Source organism: Dendropsophus ebraccatus, chromosome 1 (genome assembly GCF_027789765.1).
Source record: "Dendropsophus ebraccatus isolate aDenEbr1 chromosome 1, aDenEbr1.pat, whole genome shotgun sequence".
Lineage (NCBI taxonomy): Eukaryota > Metazoa > Chordata > Amphibia > Anura > Hylidae > Dendropsophus > Dendropsophus ebraccatus.
This window is the reverse complement of record NC_091454.1, coordinates 210,629,438-210,647,063: the sequence shown is the minus strand read 5'-3', so window position 1 is coordinate 210,647,063 and position 17,626 is coordinate 210,629,438. Positions and strand designations below refer to the sequence as shown.

Sequence of the window (17,626 nt, the reverse complement as noted above, 5' to 3'; positions counted from 1 at the left end):
TAGACATTTATACCATTCTGAATAAATCCATATGCCCCTAGTGGTGGCAGAAAGAATTTCAGTCTTCTTTTTTTCTTTCCTGAACTGATGAGATACTAGAATCCCCTAGTGTGGACTGACTGTCAGCTATTACAGATCACAAAGAAATATACTCAAACTATATTATAACATAGGTGATGGTAAAGGGGGCAATGACCATTATTATCTATGGGGGCTCCAGACTACTCACAGTTCTCTAGGTCCTCGTGCATACATGACTATTTTTACATTTTTGGTGGGTCAAAGGAGTAGTGACTCTCCTTAAGGAGAGCCCGTCATATAGACGTGTGGAGACTTACAGACCATTGCTGCTCCACTGAGAGTTCTGGGAAGAAAGGATATGCAAAATAGTTCTCACACCTCTTGAGCAAAGAGATGCCCCTTTAAGTCAAGTAGCCTTAGAACATTGACTGGGGATTTTATGCCAAGCCAAACAATCTCTTCAAAAGGAAAGATTTCCCATCTGCAGACAGCTGTTTGGGGGGTTTTGCCCCTCATCAGTGCAGAGCAGGGTGTTGTCTGGCTCCTTGACTGAGCGAGACTTGACTTGAAGGGACAACTCTTTGTTTAAGAGGTGTGAGAGCTATTTTGCATATCCTTTCTTCCCAAAATTCTCAGTGGAGCAGCAATGGTCTGTAAGTCTCCACACGTGTTTATGATGGGCTCTCCTTAAGGAGAGTCACTACCCCTTTAAACCACGTCGATAGACCTCTCACTAGCCAGCGAACACCCTGCTCTGCACTGATGAGGGGCAAAACCCCCCAAAACAGTTGTCTGCAGATAGGAAATCTTTTCTTTTAGAGAGATTGTTTGGATTGGCATAAAATCCCTAGTCAATATTCTAAGGCTCCTTGGATGTGTTAGACTTAACTTGAAGGGATGTCTCTTTGCTCAAGAGGTGTGAGAGCTATTTTACATATCCTCTCTTCCCTCTCTTGGTGGAAATCCTAATAAATTTGGTCTTTAAAGGGGTTTTACCAATTTACAAAGTTATCCTTATCCACGGGACAGGAGCTAACTATGTGATGGTGCTGGGGCTCCCATGATTATAAGAATGGAGTGGCGGGTTGCTTCATTCTAATGGGAAATTCAGATCCCCTTTGATAACATTGCAGGACCGTCATAGGTCACCTGCCTCCCCCATCCTGATAGGGATGTACATAGGGATTACTTTGTAAATTACTTTTGTACTGTTTTAAGAGAAGACAGAAATGCCGGATATGATCCAACTTACTGTAGGTCCGTGCAGTTATCTCCGAGGAGTTGACTGTATGACGTTCTGATCCAAGTTGCAGGACGGCCTCACAGGAGAAGTTCATGAGGTTGTCACTGCGACTAGCGTTGAATGTATATGAGTGATTCACATTAGTTATATTCCTCACATGGGGTCCTGCATAGGATTTGTTGCTGATGACCTCCCCTCCTCTGGTGATGTATACGGTAAGATACTGCAAGGGAGCAACTCCATTAACCGAACAAGTGATTTTATGTTCTTTTCCTTCTTCTAGCTCAGTCTGCAGGTCTATAGTGACGTTGGAAGGCAGAGCTGCAATGACATCAAGTGAACATTCATTTTATTTATTCATTGAGTTGTATTATTGGAGAGAGGCCATTGAGCCTGATGTATTACCCACCATGACGTAATATGCACTCACTCACACTCTGACCATGACCATGAGAAATGCCTCATCCCCTGCCTCATTTATGTTCAAGCCTTAACAGGGTTGTTTCTACTGGTTGTACGTATATACACAATTTCTCCTTTAGTGGCCACCAATGTGCTGAGCAGAATGGTAAGAGAGCTGGGCCATGTTCAAGCAAAATTGGGCAAACCAAAAACCTAACACAGAAACGTTGGTACCTTAGTCTAAAAGCTAATGTGGCATAGAAAATTAAACATAGTGGAATTTACATGTACATCTCTTGCAAATTAGATGCACTATTTAGAAATGTATTTATATTGGTTTACACAGCATCAGATTAGCATCTTTAGGGATTACAGTGCAATTACATCCAGTGACTTAAAGGGGAGTCTATAACTTTTTTTCCCTTCTCCCTACAGTTTACTGCAGTACCCCACTCCGACCACAAGGTGTCATACTCCCCCAGGACACAGCTGCAGTTCATAAGTAAGGTTTAGCCCGTTGTAGCAGGCCAGTTTAACCCCCGTCCAGATTATACGCGGGTATAAAATGGCCTAGGCCAGAGTATACCCCGGGGTATAAAATAGCCTAGGCCAGAGTATACCCCGGGGTATAAAATAGCCTAGGCCAGAATATACCCCGGGGTATAAAATAGCCTAGGCCAAACTATACCCCTCCAGGCCAGAATATACCCCGGGGTGTAAAGTGTCCTAGGCCAGAGTATACCCCGGGGTATAAAATAGCCTAGGCCAGAATATACCCCGGGGTATAAAATGGCCTAGGCCAGAGTATACCCCGGGGTATAAAATAGCCTAGGCCAAAATATACCCTGTGTGTAAAATAGCCTAGACCAAAGTATACCCTGGGGTGTAACATAGCCTAGACCAGAGTATACCCATCCAGGCCAGAATATATCCATCTAATGTCAAACCAGGCCACAGTATACCCTGGGGGATAAACGCTACACCTGGGGTGTAAAACAGCCTAGGCCATGCTATATCTCTACGGGCCATAATGTTATTACTTCACTGGTTTTCTCACCCCTGGCCCAGGCCACAGTATACCCCGGGGGATATATTTTAATACCCAGGGGTGTAATATAGCCTAGGCCATACTATAAACCAGGGGACAGTCTAGCCCAGGCCACAATATACCCTGCCAGACTGTCCCTGGAAGTTATCATGTCACTGTTTTTCTCAGTTCTGACCCAAGCCACAGTACACAGGAGGGGATATATTCTATACCAGGGGGTGTAACATAGCCTAGGCCACAGTATACCCGAGGGGATATATTCTATACCAGGGGGTGTAACATAGCCTAGGCAGAATATAATCCCTCCAGGTCATAATGTTATCTCATTACTGTTTTTTTCACGTTATCTCTAATTTGTTGAAAAGTGCGCAGATTTTAAAAAATTTTTTTTATCATACTCAGACACACAGCTGCTTCCTCTTGTTAAGTTTTTTATAGGCTGTGCAAAATTTTACAGTTGTTGCGCAAAAATCATCATTAGACGCAAGTGCCTTGATACATATTGCAAAATTTATTGTGCTAGTTATGCATTTTTTGCTGTCCGTTTTTTTTTTTCATCCTTTTTTGCAACAAAAAAAAAAATTGAAAAACGCATAAAAAGGCATTTTTTTTTAGTGTACACAAAAATGCGGTCAACAGTATTTGTATACGCTAAAAAAAAAGGATGCATTTTTATCCGTTTTTTTTATTATGGAATGGAAAAACTGATTAATGGAAAAAGTGATCAAAATGGAGGCACACAAACGCTTCCGTTTTTCTTATCCATTTTGCAAAAAACTAATGGGGGAAAAAAATGGACAACAATAACACAAAATTTTGCAGTTAGACTTAGACTTAAGCAGTTATGCGCTGCTAGATCCACCTTCAGGGTGACCAGAGATAAAGGAGCACCCTCTTTGCCTACACTGGATTCGTTTGTCAGGACAGTAAACCCCCTAAAGAAGGAGAGGAAAGAAAGGCTGATCCGCAGTAGAGCACAGGGCAAGATAGCCGCTTTCTGCTGAACTTTGCTCGACTAAGTAGGAAGGAAACTACTGGTTAGCTACCCCTAGAGACAGAGGCCTGGGACTCGTACTGCCAATCAGGATGGTAACCGATACTAAGAGGCAGAAGGTGGTCAGATAATATAGAACTAGGACTTATCAATACCTGAGTACGAGGAGTTCTTCAAGATATTACACACACTTCAGCTATGTCCCAACAGAGATATACTGGTTCAATACCAGTACCCAGCGGCCCGGGCCACAGCACCTGGTCACAGCATCACATTTTCAGGTCACATTTTCTTACAAAATACAGCTGATCCATGGAAGTTCTAGCAGTGGGACATTCTGCCATCTGCTTATCATCACAAGACCCTTCTACAACATGGAGGCTACAACCGCTTTAACATAAAACACCCTAATTGTGGTATTAATGTATAATTTACTACTCACCATACGCCATGACTATATACGCCCAGGTTTCTTTGCCATCAGTCATACAATATATTGCACTGTTCTCCCAGTCATCGACAAAAACTTCAAAGGCTGCCCAGTTGGTTCCATTCATGGTATTGATCTTCTTTAATCTGGATTCAAGATTTGTGTCAGCTGGATCGGGCGTAGAGCAGTTTAACCACACATTCTCCCCAAATGGGACGAACAGCTGAGAACTTGGGACTCTGACCGTAGACCTCACTGCAAAAGAAACCATAAGATAATGTTATATAATGGAATAACATCTCGGTGTTACATCACAAGTTTCACCATCATGTGCACAGATCACAGGTTATAACTATGTGAATAATAATTTCTTAATTTAGATAGCACCAACATATTCCGCAGCACTTTACAAAGCTCACCATCATTACTCAATGGACCCATTGGGACTCACACATCAAAGTATAGGAGGAAACCAGAGGACCCAGAAGAAACCCATGGAAATAATGGGAGAAGTGGCAGACTGTGTGCTTGGTGGGAGTACATTCAGAGCTTTCCAGTGCAGGACTGAGAGTTAAACTACAAGACCCAGCATTTCTTAGGGTCAGTGATGGGAGTAGCTGGGAGGAGAGGAGGAAGAGGATGCTGGGGGTTCTAGGACAGGTGAAGAGGCTCCTGTGTTTTCTCAACTAAAGGGCATTTGATCACCCCATAAAGAACCTGCCTGTTATCAGACACGTGCCCGGGCCGTGAGTACAACCAGTTACAGTGCTGGTGTGAGGCTGCCACCATTTCAGGTAGGACACATGGTGGATGTGTAATGCTGTCAGCCATTTCTAAGGAAGAAATAACAGTACCACACACCTGTAGGAGCCACATCACATGCAGCCCCAGTGTTTTACATATAATTCTGCAGACTGGAGGGGAATAAATACAATTGCTGTGAGGTGTATCTGTATAAGTACGGAGAATAAGTGGGAGCCTGCAGATTGAGGCTTCCCTATCTGCCTGTAAAGAGAGAGAGACTACAGCTAAAGACCCTATTACGCGAAACGATTATCAGCCATATTCGGCCGATAATCGTCTTGTGTAATAGAAGACAACGATTAGCCCACATGAACGGCTTTTACACAGCCGACAATCGGACGATCAGAGAGATCGGTGTTCCCTTGTGGGACTTTTACGAGGCACGATCAATTGCATGGCAGGGCCGCTGTATGATCCCTGTATTAAAGGAATACTCCGGCCCGGGGATATTTTTCAGCTATGGCCGGAGAGGGGGTGGTTATAGACGGAGGTGATCACTTACCTCCCCGGTTCCAGCGCCGGGTCCCGGATCGCGCCACCCCGTAGACCCGTCCTGCGGCCGCTTCCTGGTGTGAGCTGTGGCATGTCCCGTCACGTCTCATGCCGCAGCTCACACCAGGAAGCGGCCACGGGATGGGTGTACGGGGCGGCGCGATCCGGGACCCCGCACTGGAACGGGGGAGGTAAGTGATCGCCGCCGTCTATAACCACCCCCTCCCCGGCCATAGCTTAAAAATACCCCCGGGCCGGAGTACCCCTTTAAGACTACCTGACCACCAATGGAAACCTCTCTATGGAGCAGTGACTGTAATAGTGCAGTAAGCACAGAGAGAAACAACTTGTTAAGGCTCTGCAATCCAGTGCCGACCTTTCCAGCCTGGGGTTAGGTCGTCTAAAGGGGCCCATACTCTAATATATCGATCCATCAGAAATTATAAGATTGTATCTGCCACACGTAGCAGTGACACTATGATGAGGATGAGGAGCTCCTTCCTCCTCCAGCCTGAAAGGCCTTACTCAGCACCGTACCAGCACCATCTATTACACTTCAAGATGATTCAATTTCTAGGAAACCAGACATCTCGCTGAAGACATCTTCACAGGAAGCACCTATCAGCCAGCAGATGTCATCGCTTAATGGTGAACTTGTGGTTCTCAAGTGCCGAATTATCCTAGACAGATGTCTGAGAAAGATTGCATCTATGGCACCAAGAGATTATCTACAGTACTTCAGGATGTAATACAAAGCTGTAGTCTGTAGTCTGTAACCATGGAGACACATAGGTGTGCACAGGGCCACATTAACAGCTGCTGCTGCCCTAGGCACTAAACCTGAAGACGCCCATCTTCACTCACCAATTAGCATCAAGATTGGTAAATTGGTAGGTAATAGCTGCAGGCCTCACATTTATCACCGCCATAACACACCTGACCAATACCACCATACATCCCCTCGCAAAGACACCAGATTTACTGGCAAGTCTGAACAGGAGGTGGGGGACTAGAAAAATAAATAAATATATAAAAAGTTTTTTTCTTATCCCTGCTCCCTAGTGCTGCCCTAGGGCCACGCACTGTACCACGGGTGCCTAGTGGTAAATACGTCCCTGGATGGGCATAGGAGCTGTGTACACTAAATGGAAGTTAATTTGATCAAGACTTTTCGTAAAGTTACTTTAAAATGCAAAGTAGCAAACCCTAAAAAATAAAATGGGCACTGCCTAATTTGATACGTCGTAGATCAGTCAGGGTCTAAGTGTTTCTCATCCAGCTCTATGTCTATGGTCTATATAAGTCTATGGGATGGTCTTGGTCAGGAAATGTGGAGAGAAGCACTCATTTGCGCACTTCTCTCCCCACTAATTCTATTGAGTGTCTCGGTACTAAAGAAAATTTCTCCATAATTTTTCAAAAGTTTTGATTGAGTGTTTAGACCTCGGACCATCAAAACTTTTGACATGTCTCCGTAATATATTGAAAGTTTTTTTTAAAGAGATATGAAGACCTTAATTTTTTGTGCTGCCCTACCAGTCCGCTGGTTATGTGTGGTATTGCAGCACTGTCATAGTCACGTGAATACCAGGCACAACCGATGGCGGATTATAATGTATGCGGTTTGGGCGACCGCCCGGGGCCCGAGGCTCCGGGGGGGCCCATACCTTGCCGCCCACATTATAATGCCGCCCGGGAGGCCCCCTCGCCACTGCACTCTTGTGGCCGCAAGCATTGTTTTGCTTGTGGTCACAAGAGTCTCCGGCTGCCTCCGTCTGATGCGCGGCTGCCGGGGGTGTCCGGTCCTCTCCCCGGCAGCGTGCGCATCACACAGCTCCTAGTGCCGCCTGGGGCCCTGACTTCCGGTACTGGGAGCGCACGTACCGGAAGTCAGGGCCCAGGCGGCACTAGGAGCTGTGTGATGCGCGCGCTGCCGGGGAGAGGACCGGACACCCCCGGCAGCCGCGCATCAGATGGAGAGAGGATCGACGGGGGAACACAGGGTAGGTGAGTTGTATTTTGTTATTTTTGTGTTATTTACTCACTGGGGGGCATCTATAAGGGGAGGGGGGGGGGAAAGAGGGGGACCATCTATAAGGGAGGGGGGAGAGGGGGACCATCTATAAGGGAGGGGGGAGAGGGGGACCATCTATAAGGGAGGGGGGAAAGGGGGACCATCTATAAGGGAGGGGGGAGAGGGGGACTATCTATAAGGGAGGGGGGAGAGGGGGACCATCTATAAGGGAGGGGGGAGAGGGGGACCATCTATAAGGGAGGGGGGAGAGGGGGACTATCTATAAGGGAAGGGGGAGAGGGGGACCATCTATAAGGGGGGAAAGGAGGACCAGCTATAAGGGGGGGAAAGAGGGGGACCATCTATAAAGGGAGGGGGGAGAGGGGGACCATCTATAAAGGGAGGGGGGAGAGGGGGACCATCTATAAAGGGAGGGGGGAGAGGGGGACCATCTATAAGCGAGGGGGGAGAGGGGGACCATCTATGAGGGAGGGGGGAGAGGGGGACCATCTATATGGGGGAAAAGGAGGACCAGCTATAAGGGGGGGGGGGGAGAGGGGGACCATCTATAAAGGGAGGGGGGAGAGGGGGACCATCTATAAGCGAGGGGGGAGAGGGGGACCATCTATGAGGGAGGGGGGAGAGGGGGACCATCTATAAGGGGGAAAAGGAGGACCAGCTATAAGGGGGGAGAGGGAAGAGGGGGACGAGCTATAAGGGGGAAAGAGGGGGACCAGCTATAAGGGGGGAAAGAGGGGGACCAGCTATAAAGGGGGAAAGAGGGGGACCAGCTATAAAGAGGGAAAGAGGGGGACCATCTATAAGGGGGGAAGAGGGGGACCATCTATAAGGGGGGAAAGAGGGGGACCATCTATAAGGGGGGAAGAGGGGGACCATCTATAGAGGGGGAAAGAGGGAGACCATCTATAAAGGGGGACTATCTCCTATAGGATTAGCACCCTCCTCTCCTGACATCCTCTGTGCTGCTCGGACCTCTTCTATAAGATCAGCACCCTCTTCTCCTGACATCCTCTGTGCTGCTTGGACCTCTCCTATAAGATCAGCACCCTCCTCTCCTGACATCCTCTGTGCTGCTGTGACCTTGGGGGGGGCAACATCAGGGGACCAGGTGAGGTGGCGATATGTTTATTGGGGGCAGTGGAGGTGGGGTGGGCAATGCTTACTGGGGCTAGCAGCAAGGGACCAAACATTATGTTTATTGGGGCCAGCAGGGAGGGGAGGCAGGCAGGCAGTGTTTATTGGGGACAGTGTGGGGGGGGGACGCAGTAGCAGATTATAATGTGGGCGAATTGACTGGGGGGGGGGCCCAGGTTGGGTGGACAGCCCGGGGCCCAGGGTACATTTAATCCGCCACTGGGCACAACTCATGGATAGGTGTGGCACCGTTTGCAAGCAGCCATATTTTTCTAGTCTTGCACAACCCCCTCACATTATGAGCTTGGCTTTTTAGCATATAATGAACACTGTGATATAATTGCTTGCACTATACAGATTACTGGAACAGGAACATGAAAACTAATGTAACGAATGTGTGTGAAGTAATGGGATACAAGAGATAGGCGGGGGGGGGGGGGGAGCGAGCAGCTGGCTTCACTTACTGTCATAGTGTTTAGTGGAGATGGAAAACTCTATGGAGATGCCGCTCATACCGAACATACTCCAGATGCCCTCTCACATTGAGCATCCCAAATCTCACACATATATACAAGATTACAGCTGTTCTAAAACCGAGAGAACATTCCCCTCCACTCTGTCTGTGTAAGAGTCTCTTTGGGTCCTATTACACAGGCCGACCACGGCCCAATCATTTTGGTAAACGAGTGCCGATCTGATAGATTGCCGCTAGTACACTGGGGCCGATAATCGGGCAGTAAGGGCTGCATGGACATCATAAGTGATGACCATGCAGCCCTTGCCCAAACATCTGATACCTTACCTTTCCCTGCTCCAGGTCTTCTCTCCTGTGCTCCACAGCTTCCCGGTCCCAGTGGCTGCATCGTCTGAGCGGCCTGTGATTGGCTGAGTGGCCTGTCAGCTGGCAGGACACTCAGATGCTGCAGCCGCCGGGGCCGGGAAGCTGTGGAGCACAGGAGAGAAGACCAGGAGCGGGGAGAGGTAAGGTATTAGGTAAACCAACCAACCAAACCTAAACCAACGATCAGCCGATGATCGCTATCATCAGCTGATCGTTGTCTCTATTACACAGAGTGATAATCAGCTCATTATCGCTCCATGTAATAGGGCCCTTAGACTACCTGCTGCCTAAAGGGGTTGCCCCATTTTTCCCCATTATTTATTTTTAAAAGGAAATGGACACGTTATATACAGATTTTGTTCTGCATTTAAATCGATTATATTAAATAGATTCCCTCACCAATTCTCGAACCAAACCCGGTGTAGTGATAGACCCTCCAGGGATGAGGTATTCCCCTCCTTCTGTCTCCTACTCTATGCTTGATAACCAAAAATGAGTGGAGAAAGGCCAGATGAAAGTGACAGCAGAATCTGACTACATAAAGACATTGTTTGTAGTCTGTATCCATGGAGACAGACTATGCTTTTTAATTATCTTCTGTTGTTTAGGCCAATGGCATTTCCTATCAGTCTGCAACAGAAAGCTTTTTTATAGGTTCATGGATCTTATTTTAGAATGTAGAGCTACCAGAAATCTGATATACTGCAACTGTAAGAAACAAAGGCTTTAGGTGATGTACTAGTTCCCTTTTCCATAAACTCCATTGGGGAGGGGGATTCTATATGGCATGCAATACTCTGAACCTGAAGAGAGATTCGGAATGGAGGCCATGTGAAGCCAGTTTTAAGTTTTGAGAGTGTGACTTAAAGTGTCACTGTTGTTACAAAATATTTTTTGTTTTGTTTTGATTGGTCCATGTCCGAGTGTCCAGACCCTTGCCGATCCGTGAGAACGAGCTGAGAGAAGTCCACGCAGTCCTCTTCTGGCTCTGTGTCACATGATAAGACGGATTCATAATGAAAGTGTATGAGCTCAACTCTTTTCACTGACACAGAGCGGGGAGCGGAGAGTTCTCACATGAGTACAGTAATATCTATACCCAGCATTGTACTTATAACATGGGAGCATTTTCTATTTCTAGAGGGAAGAGGGTTTCTACAACAAAAAGAGGAGAATTCTTTACTGTAAGAGCAGTGAGACTCTCTACGAGAGGAAGTGGTCATGGAGAACTCACTGAAAGTGTTTATATGGCCCTGGACATGTTTCTAGAGTGTAATATTATTACAGGGCATTGGTACTAGATTTTTTTTTTGCTTTGTTTTAAGTCCAAACAGCAAGATCATTGGCTAAACCTAACGGATTTATGTGTTGTTGTTTTTACCTTACATATTGTATTTCCTATTCCAAGAAATAAAGAATCTTAACTTTTTTTTTTTTTTAATTAAAATTGACAGTGTTTGGTCTTCTTATATTAGTGATGCGTTTCGGGCGCACAATATAACTTAAGGCCCTATTCCATGGCCCGACTCTGAGGAGCAAACGAGCGCTCGCTGCCGCCGCTATTGCACACAGCAGCGGCAAGGGGGTGAGTCCAGGGAGGGCTGGGGGAGCTGCGGGGGGTGTCCGGGTGATCGCTGATCATCCGGGCAGCCCATAGGATATAGCGACGGCCTGCTGCTGACGCTCCTATTACACAGAGCAGCGGCACCAGATCACTGCTATATAAGTCGTTTGTCTTTCAACATGTTGAAAAACAAACAACTTTAATGATCAGCCGACATGAACAATGTCGGCTGATCGTTGCCTCCTATTCCATGGGACGATTATCGGCCGTAACGCCCGATAATCGTTCCGTGGAATAGGGCCTTTAGTCATAGCATAAACAAGCAAGACCACAATACAAGTTTCATGATACATGGATAAGTTAATAAAATGAAGTTAAGCTCATGTGACCTGTATTCTCACTTATGATTGGTTTTTAAGATGTTTTTGTGTCTCTTGTTCATGTTTTCTATAACTAAGGGACATTGTGCAGATGAAATACTTCTCATTGTAGATCTTAATGTTGCGAAATACAAAATTAGATTTTATTTCCCACTTGACGGATTTATCATCGCTTGGAATAGAATTTTACAAGACTTGCTGTACAAAAAGTTAATTTTTATATTGGTCTACAGCAGCGCTTCTCAAACTGTCTGGTGAGGCGCAAGGTCCCTGTCTGTTCCGGCACCAGGGGTGTTGCTAGGAAAAAAGGATAGCCCCGAACGGTCTGGTGCACCAGGACGGCACTGTTACAGCTGAAGCTGCTGCTGTGTGCTGCAGTGCCCGGGCTGGAGGGAGGGGTGCCGAGGAGACGCTGCTACTGTTACTTGCTGCGCTCCCAGATTTTAAGTTCCTCTGCTTATCCAAAAGTTCAGGCCTTCATGGAAACGTATCCATGGAGACCCAAACTTGTGGATTAGTGGTGGATGCAGCGTGGCTGGTGACAGGAACATTGTTAGCTGCAGGCAGACATCGGGCTGCATCGGGACGTGGCAGAGCTGCTGGAGGCCAGGGAGCACCAGAAGGCGCTGTGTATTGTGTATTGTCCATGTCTGTGTACTGTATGTATATATGGATGTGCTCTGTGTGTACTGTATGTATATGGATGTGCTCTGTGTGTACTGTGTGTATATTGATGTGCTCTGTGTGTGTGTGTGTGTGTGTGTGTCCTGTGTGTATATGGATGTGCTCTGTGTGTGTGTGTGTGTGTGTGTGTGTCCTGTGTGTATATGGATGTGCTCTGTGTGTGTGTGTGTGTGTGTGTCCTGTGTGTATATGGATGTGCTCTGTGTGTGTGTGTGCTCTGTGTGTCCTGTATGTATATGGATGTGCTCTGTGTGTCCTGTATGTATATGGATGTGCTCTGTGTGTGTGTGTGTGTGCTCTGTATATACTGTATGTATAAGGATGTGCTCTGTGTGTACTGTATGTATATGGATGTGCTCTGTGTGTTAATTGCTGGTGGTGGTGGGTCAGAGAGGTTTAATTGCAGGCATTGGGGGTGAAGGGGGTTAATTGCAGGCAGAGGGGTAACATTACTACTATGGGTGGCACAGCAGGGGCATTATTACTTAATAGAGTGGCACAGCAGGGGAATTATTACTAAATAGAGTGGCACAGCAGGGGCATTATTACTAAATAGAGTGGCACAGCAGGGGCATTATTACTAAATAGAGTGGCACAGCAGGGGCATTATTACTAAATAGAGTGGCACAGCAGGGGCATTATTACTAAATAGAGTGGCACAGCAGGGGCATTATTACTAAATAGAGTGGCACAGCAGGGGCATTATTACTAAATAGAGTGGCACAGCAGGGGCATTATTACTAAATAGAGTGGCACAGCAGGGGCATTATTACTAAATAGAGTGGCACAGCAGGGGCACTATTTTAGTTATTAACTATTTGTGGGGCACTGATGTGTTACTATTGGGGCAATTAACTATTTGTGGGGCTCTGATTTGTTACTATTGGGGTTATTAACTAGTTGTGTAGCACTATTTGGGTTACTATTTGTGGGGCACTAGTGGGGTTGTAAATTATTATTGGGGCACTCTGACAGTGCCAGGAGCACCGCATGCACAGAAATGGGGTAAGGAGGAGAGAGGAAGCTGACACAGAAATAGGAGGTTAAGAATGGAACCATGCTGGTGTGTGTGTAAATTGCCAGGTGAGTAGAGGGGTGGGTTACGGAGAAAGGAGTGCTGCACTGTGGTGCTAGTTTACAGGTGGATCAGTATGTGGTGTTGGGTTTTTGCTGGTGGAGCAGTATTTATTTCTGCACTTTGGTGCTTATTTGGCAGTGCTCTTGGATATAATGTGCACTACATGGCAGTATTAGCCATTGCATAGTAGTATGTGTTTGTTGGTGAGGCTGAGCATCAATATGGATCCCCAGGTGAGGCCCGAGAACAAAAAGTTTGAGAAGCACTGGTCTACAGGATGGCAGGACCCCATTCTTCTATGTCTGGGGGGGGCTACTTCAATTTTACCTTTATATTTGCAGAGGCTTTCTTCTCTTGGGTTGTTTGTCAGCTGCTAGAGCTGAGACAATGACCATGCATCATGACAGTCTGACACCTCTCATTCTCAGTGTGTTAAGGGGAGAATAAGCCTGTGACCAGAGGAAGTTATTATAAGGAAGAGGAAGCTGGCTTGGATCAGATTACACTGTGCTTGGCTGGGACAATATCGATGAATATTCTGCTAAACAAAGAGATGTTTAATCTAATTATCCAATCACATAACCCTAAAGCTTTCCTGTGCTATAGATTTGTGTCCTCTGTAGTTTGTTATTTTTTATTTATTTGCAACATGACTTAAAGGGGACCCGTCAGCAGTAAAAAAAAAGTGGTGCAAATAATCTGATGGCTAGATAGGGCTATTCACCAGGATTCTGGAGATAGCTTTTATATCTCCATACTCCTTTCCAGTGCTAAGATATAAGCCTTTTTGTCAATATGTAAATGAGGTTCAAGAGCCCAGAGGGTGTTCTCCTGCATGGTAAAAATCCAGGTAAGTATAGCTCATGTCCTCTTTACCTTATCGCTGCCAGTCAAATGGGGTAGGCAGATGCAAGTGGGTACAGAGGAGGGGAATAAGAGGACATGAGCTGGACTTGTCTGATTCTTTGCATGCTGGGGAACACCTTTTTGAACATCATTTGCATATTAGCAAAAAGACATATCTTGGCACTGGAAAGGACTATGGAGATATAAAAAATATGCTCAGGATCAGGATGACTAGCCTTGCCAGCCATGGGCTTTTTTACACCCAGGTCCACTTTTAGGTGGTCATACATTTTCAAAAATAGTAATTTACACAGATATCTACCCCAATATATATATATATATATATATATATATATATATATATATATATATATATATACTAGAAAATGTACCCGGCGCTGCCCGGGTATAAAGTGTCAGTGTGTTAATTAGATTTGTTCTAAGGTGCCCAGGAGGCCAAGCTAAAGGTATTGTTTCATCTAGTTAATCAATGGAATTAGTGTATACCTGTAGTGCATAGTTGGAGGGGTTCTGTATACCCACAATGTATAGTTTTTAGGGGTCTCGCATATCTGTAGTGCATAGTTGGGGGGGCTGTATACCTAAAAGTGTATAGTTGGGGGGGGGTCCTGTATACCTGTAGTGTGTAGTTGGGGGGGCTGTATACCTGTAGTGTATAGTTGAGGGAGGTCCTGTATACCTGCAGTGTACAGTTGGTGAAGGTCCTGTATACCTGTACTGTATAGTTCGGGGGTCCTGTATACCTGTAGTATATAGTTGGTGCTGTATACCTGTAATGTATAGTTGGTGGAGGTCTTGTATACCTTTAGTTTATAGTTTGAGGGTCCTGGATACCTGTAGTGTATAATTGGTGGAGGTCTTGTATACCTGTAGTATATAGTTCGGGGGTCCTGTATACCTGTAGTGAAAAGTTTCAGGGTCCTGTATAACTATAGTATAGAGTTGGTGGAGGTCCTGTATACCTGTAGTGTATAGTTTGGGGTCCTATATACCTGTAGTATATAGCTGGTGGAGTTCCTGTATACCTGTAGTATATTTGGGGTCCTGTATACTTATAGTATAGAGTTGGTGAAGGTGCTGTATACCTGTATTATAGAGTTGGTGTAGGTCCTGTATACCTGTAGTGTATAGTTTTGAGGTCCTGTATACCTGTAGTGTATAGTTTGTGGTCCTATATACCTGTAGTATAGTTGGTGCTGTATAGTTGGGTCCTATATACCTGTAGTATATAGTTGGTGCTGTATACCTGTAATGTATAGTTGGTGGAGGTCTTGTATACCTGTAGTTTATAGTTTGAGGGTCCTGGATACCTGTAGTGTATAATTGGTGGAGGTCTTGTATACCTGTAGTATATAGTTCGGCGGTCCTGTATACTTGTAGTGAATAGTTTGAGGGTCCTGCATAACTATAGTATATAGTTGGTGGAGGTCCTGTATACCTGTATACCTGTAGTGTATAGTTTGTATAGTCCTATATACCTGTAGTATATAGCTGGTGGAGTTCATGTATACCTGTAGTATATTTGGGGTCCTGTATACTTGTAGTATAGAGTTGGTGAAGGTGCTGTATACCTGTATTATAGAGTTGGTGTAGGTCCTGTATACCTGTAGTGTATAGTTTTGGGGTCCTGTATACCTGTAGTGTATAGTTTGGGGTCCTGTATACCTGAAGTATATAGTTGGTGGAGGTCCTGTATACCTGTAGTGTATAATTTTGGGGTCCTTTATACCTGTAGTGTAAAGTTTGGGGTCCTGTATACCTGTAGTATATAGTTTTGTGGAGGTCCCGTGCACCTGTAGTGTATAGTTTTGGGGTCCTGTATACCTGTAGTGTCCTGTATACCTGCAGGGTTGTATTTACCCATATGGCAGTGTTATTCAGTCACAGTGTGTCGGTATTGGTCATGTCTGGTATGGCGGTGTTATCCAGTCACAGTATGGCGGTATTGGTCAGGTCTGGTGTGGCGGTGTTATCCAGTCACAGTATGGTGGTATTGGTCAGGTCTGGTATAGCGGTGTTATCCAGTCACAGTATGGCAGTATTGGTCAGGTCTGATATGATGGTGTTATCCAGTCACAGTATGGCGGTATTGGTCAGGTCTGGTATGACAGTGTTATCCAGCACAGTATAGCAGTATTGGTCAGGTCTGGTGTGGCGGTGTTATCCATTCACAGTATGGCGGTATTGGTCAGGTCTGGTATGACAGTGTTATCCAGCACAGTATGGCGGTATTGGTCAGGTCTGATATGACAGTGTTATCCAGTCACAGTTTGGTATACCTGTAGTGCCCTGTATATACATGTACTGTATAGTTGGAGTAGGGTGTCCTGTATATACATGTACTGTATAGATGGAGTAGGGGGTCCTGTATATACATGTACTGTATAGATGGAGTAGGGGGCCCTGTATATACATGTACTGTATAGATGGAGTAGGGGGCCCTGTATATACATGTAATGTATAGTTGGAGTAGGGGGTCCTGTATACATGTACTGTATAGATGGAGTAGGGGGCCCTGTATATACATGTACTGTATAGATGTAGTAGGGGCTCCTGTATACATGTATTGTATAGATGGAGTAGGGGGCCCTGTATATACATGTACTGTATAGATGGAGTAGGGAGTCCTGTATATACATGTACTGTATGGATGGAGTAGGGAGCCCTGTATATACATGTAATGTATAGTTGGAGTAGGGGGTCCTGTATATACATGTACTGTATAGATGGAGTAGGGGGTCCTGTATATACATGTACTGTATAGATGGAGTAGGGGGTCCTGTATATACATGTACTGTATAGATGGAGTAGGGGGTCCTGTATATACATGTACTGTATAGATGGAGTAGGGGGTCCTGTATATACATGTACTGTATAGATGGAGTAGGGGGTCCTGTATACATGTACTGTATAGATGGAGTAGGGGGCCCTGTATACAGGGGCGGTCTTGGCATTTCTGGGGCCCCAAGCAAAGTTATGTCTGGGGCCCCCCCCCCTCGACATGCGATCCAAAACAATAGACCGCTGTGTGTTGCCCCAGTAGTATATACCCCTTGTGCGCTACCACCAGTAATATATACTCCTTGTATGCTGCCCTCAATAGTATATACCCCTTGTTTGCTTCCCCCAGTAGTATATAGACCCCTGTGTGTTCCCCAGTTATATATAGCCCCCTTTGTGCTCCCCCAGAAGTATATAGACCTCCTGTGTGCTTCCCCAGTTGTATATAGACCCCCTGTGTGCTGTCCCCAGTCGTATATACCCCGTGTGCTCCCCCACTAGTATATAGGCCCCCTGTGTCTCCCTCAGGGGTATTTAGCCTCCCTGTGTGCTCCCGCACTTGGATATAGACCTCCTGTGTGCTCCCCCACTTGGATATAGACCCCTGTGTGCTCCTCCAGTAGTATATAAACCCCCTGTGTGGTTCCCCCAGTAGTATATAGACCCCCTGTGTGCCCCACCAGTATTATGTAGACCCCTTGTGTGCTGCCCCAGTAGTATACAGACCCCTGTGTGCTCCCCCAGTTATATATAGACCACCTGTGTGCCTCACAAGTAGTATATAGACCCCCTGTATGTTCCCCCAGTAGTATATAGACCCCTGTGTGC

At 45.9% G+C, this 17,626-nt stretch overlaps 1 protein-coding gene across 1 annotated transcript in view; it reads right to left on the bottom strand.

Moving 5' to 3' along the window:
- Positions 1 to 17,626, bottom strand: part of LOC138768376 (intercellular adhesion molecule 1-like) — a 30,786-nt gene that overhangs the window by 5,551 nt on the left and 7,609 nt on the right. The window contains exons 2-3 of the mRNA XM_069946393.1: positions 4,151 to 4,393; positions 1,274 to 1,585 (exon numbers count right to left, since the gene is read on the bottom strand). Coding sequence (XP_069802494.1) covers positions 1,274 to 1,585; positions 4,151 to 4,393 — 555 coding nt within the window. The remainder of the gene's footprint in view (positions 1 to 1,273; positions 1,586 to 4,150; positions 4,394 to 17,626) is intronic.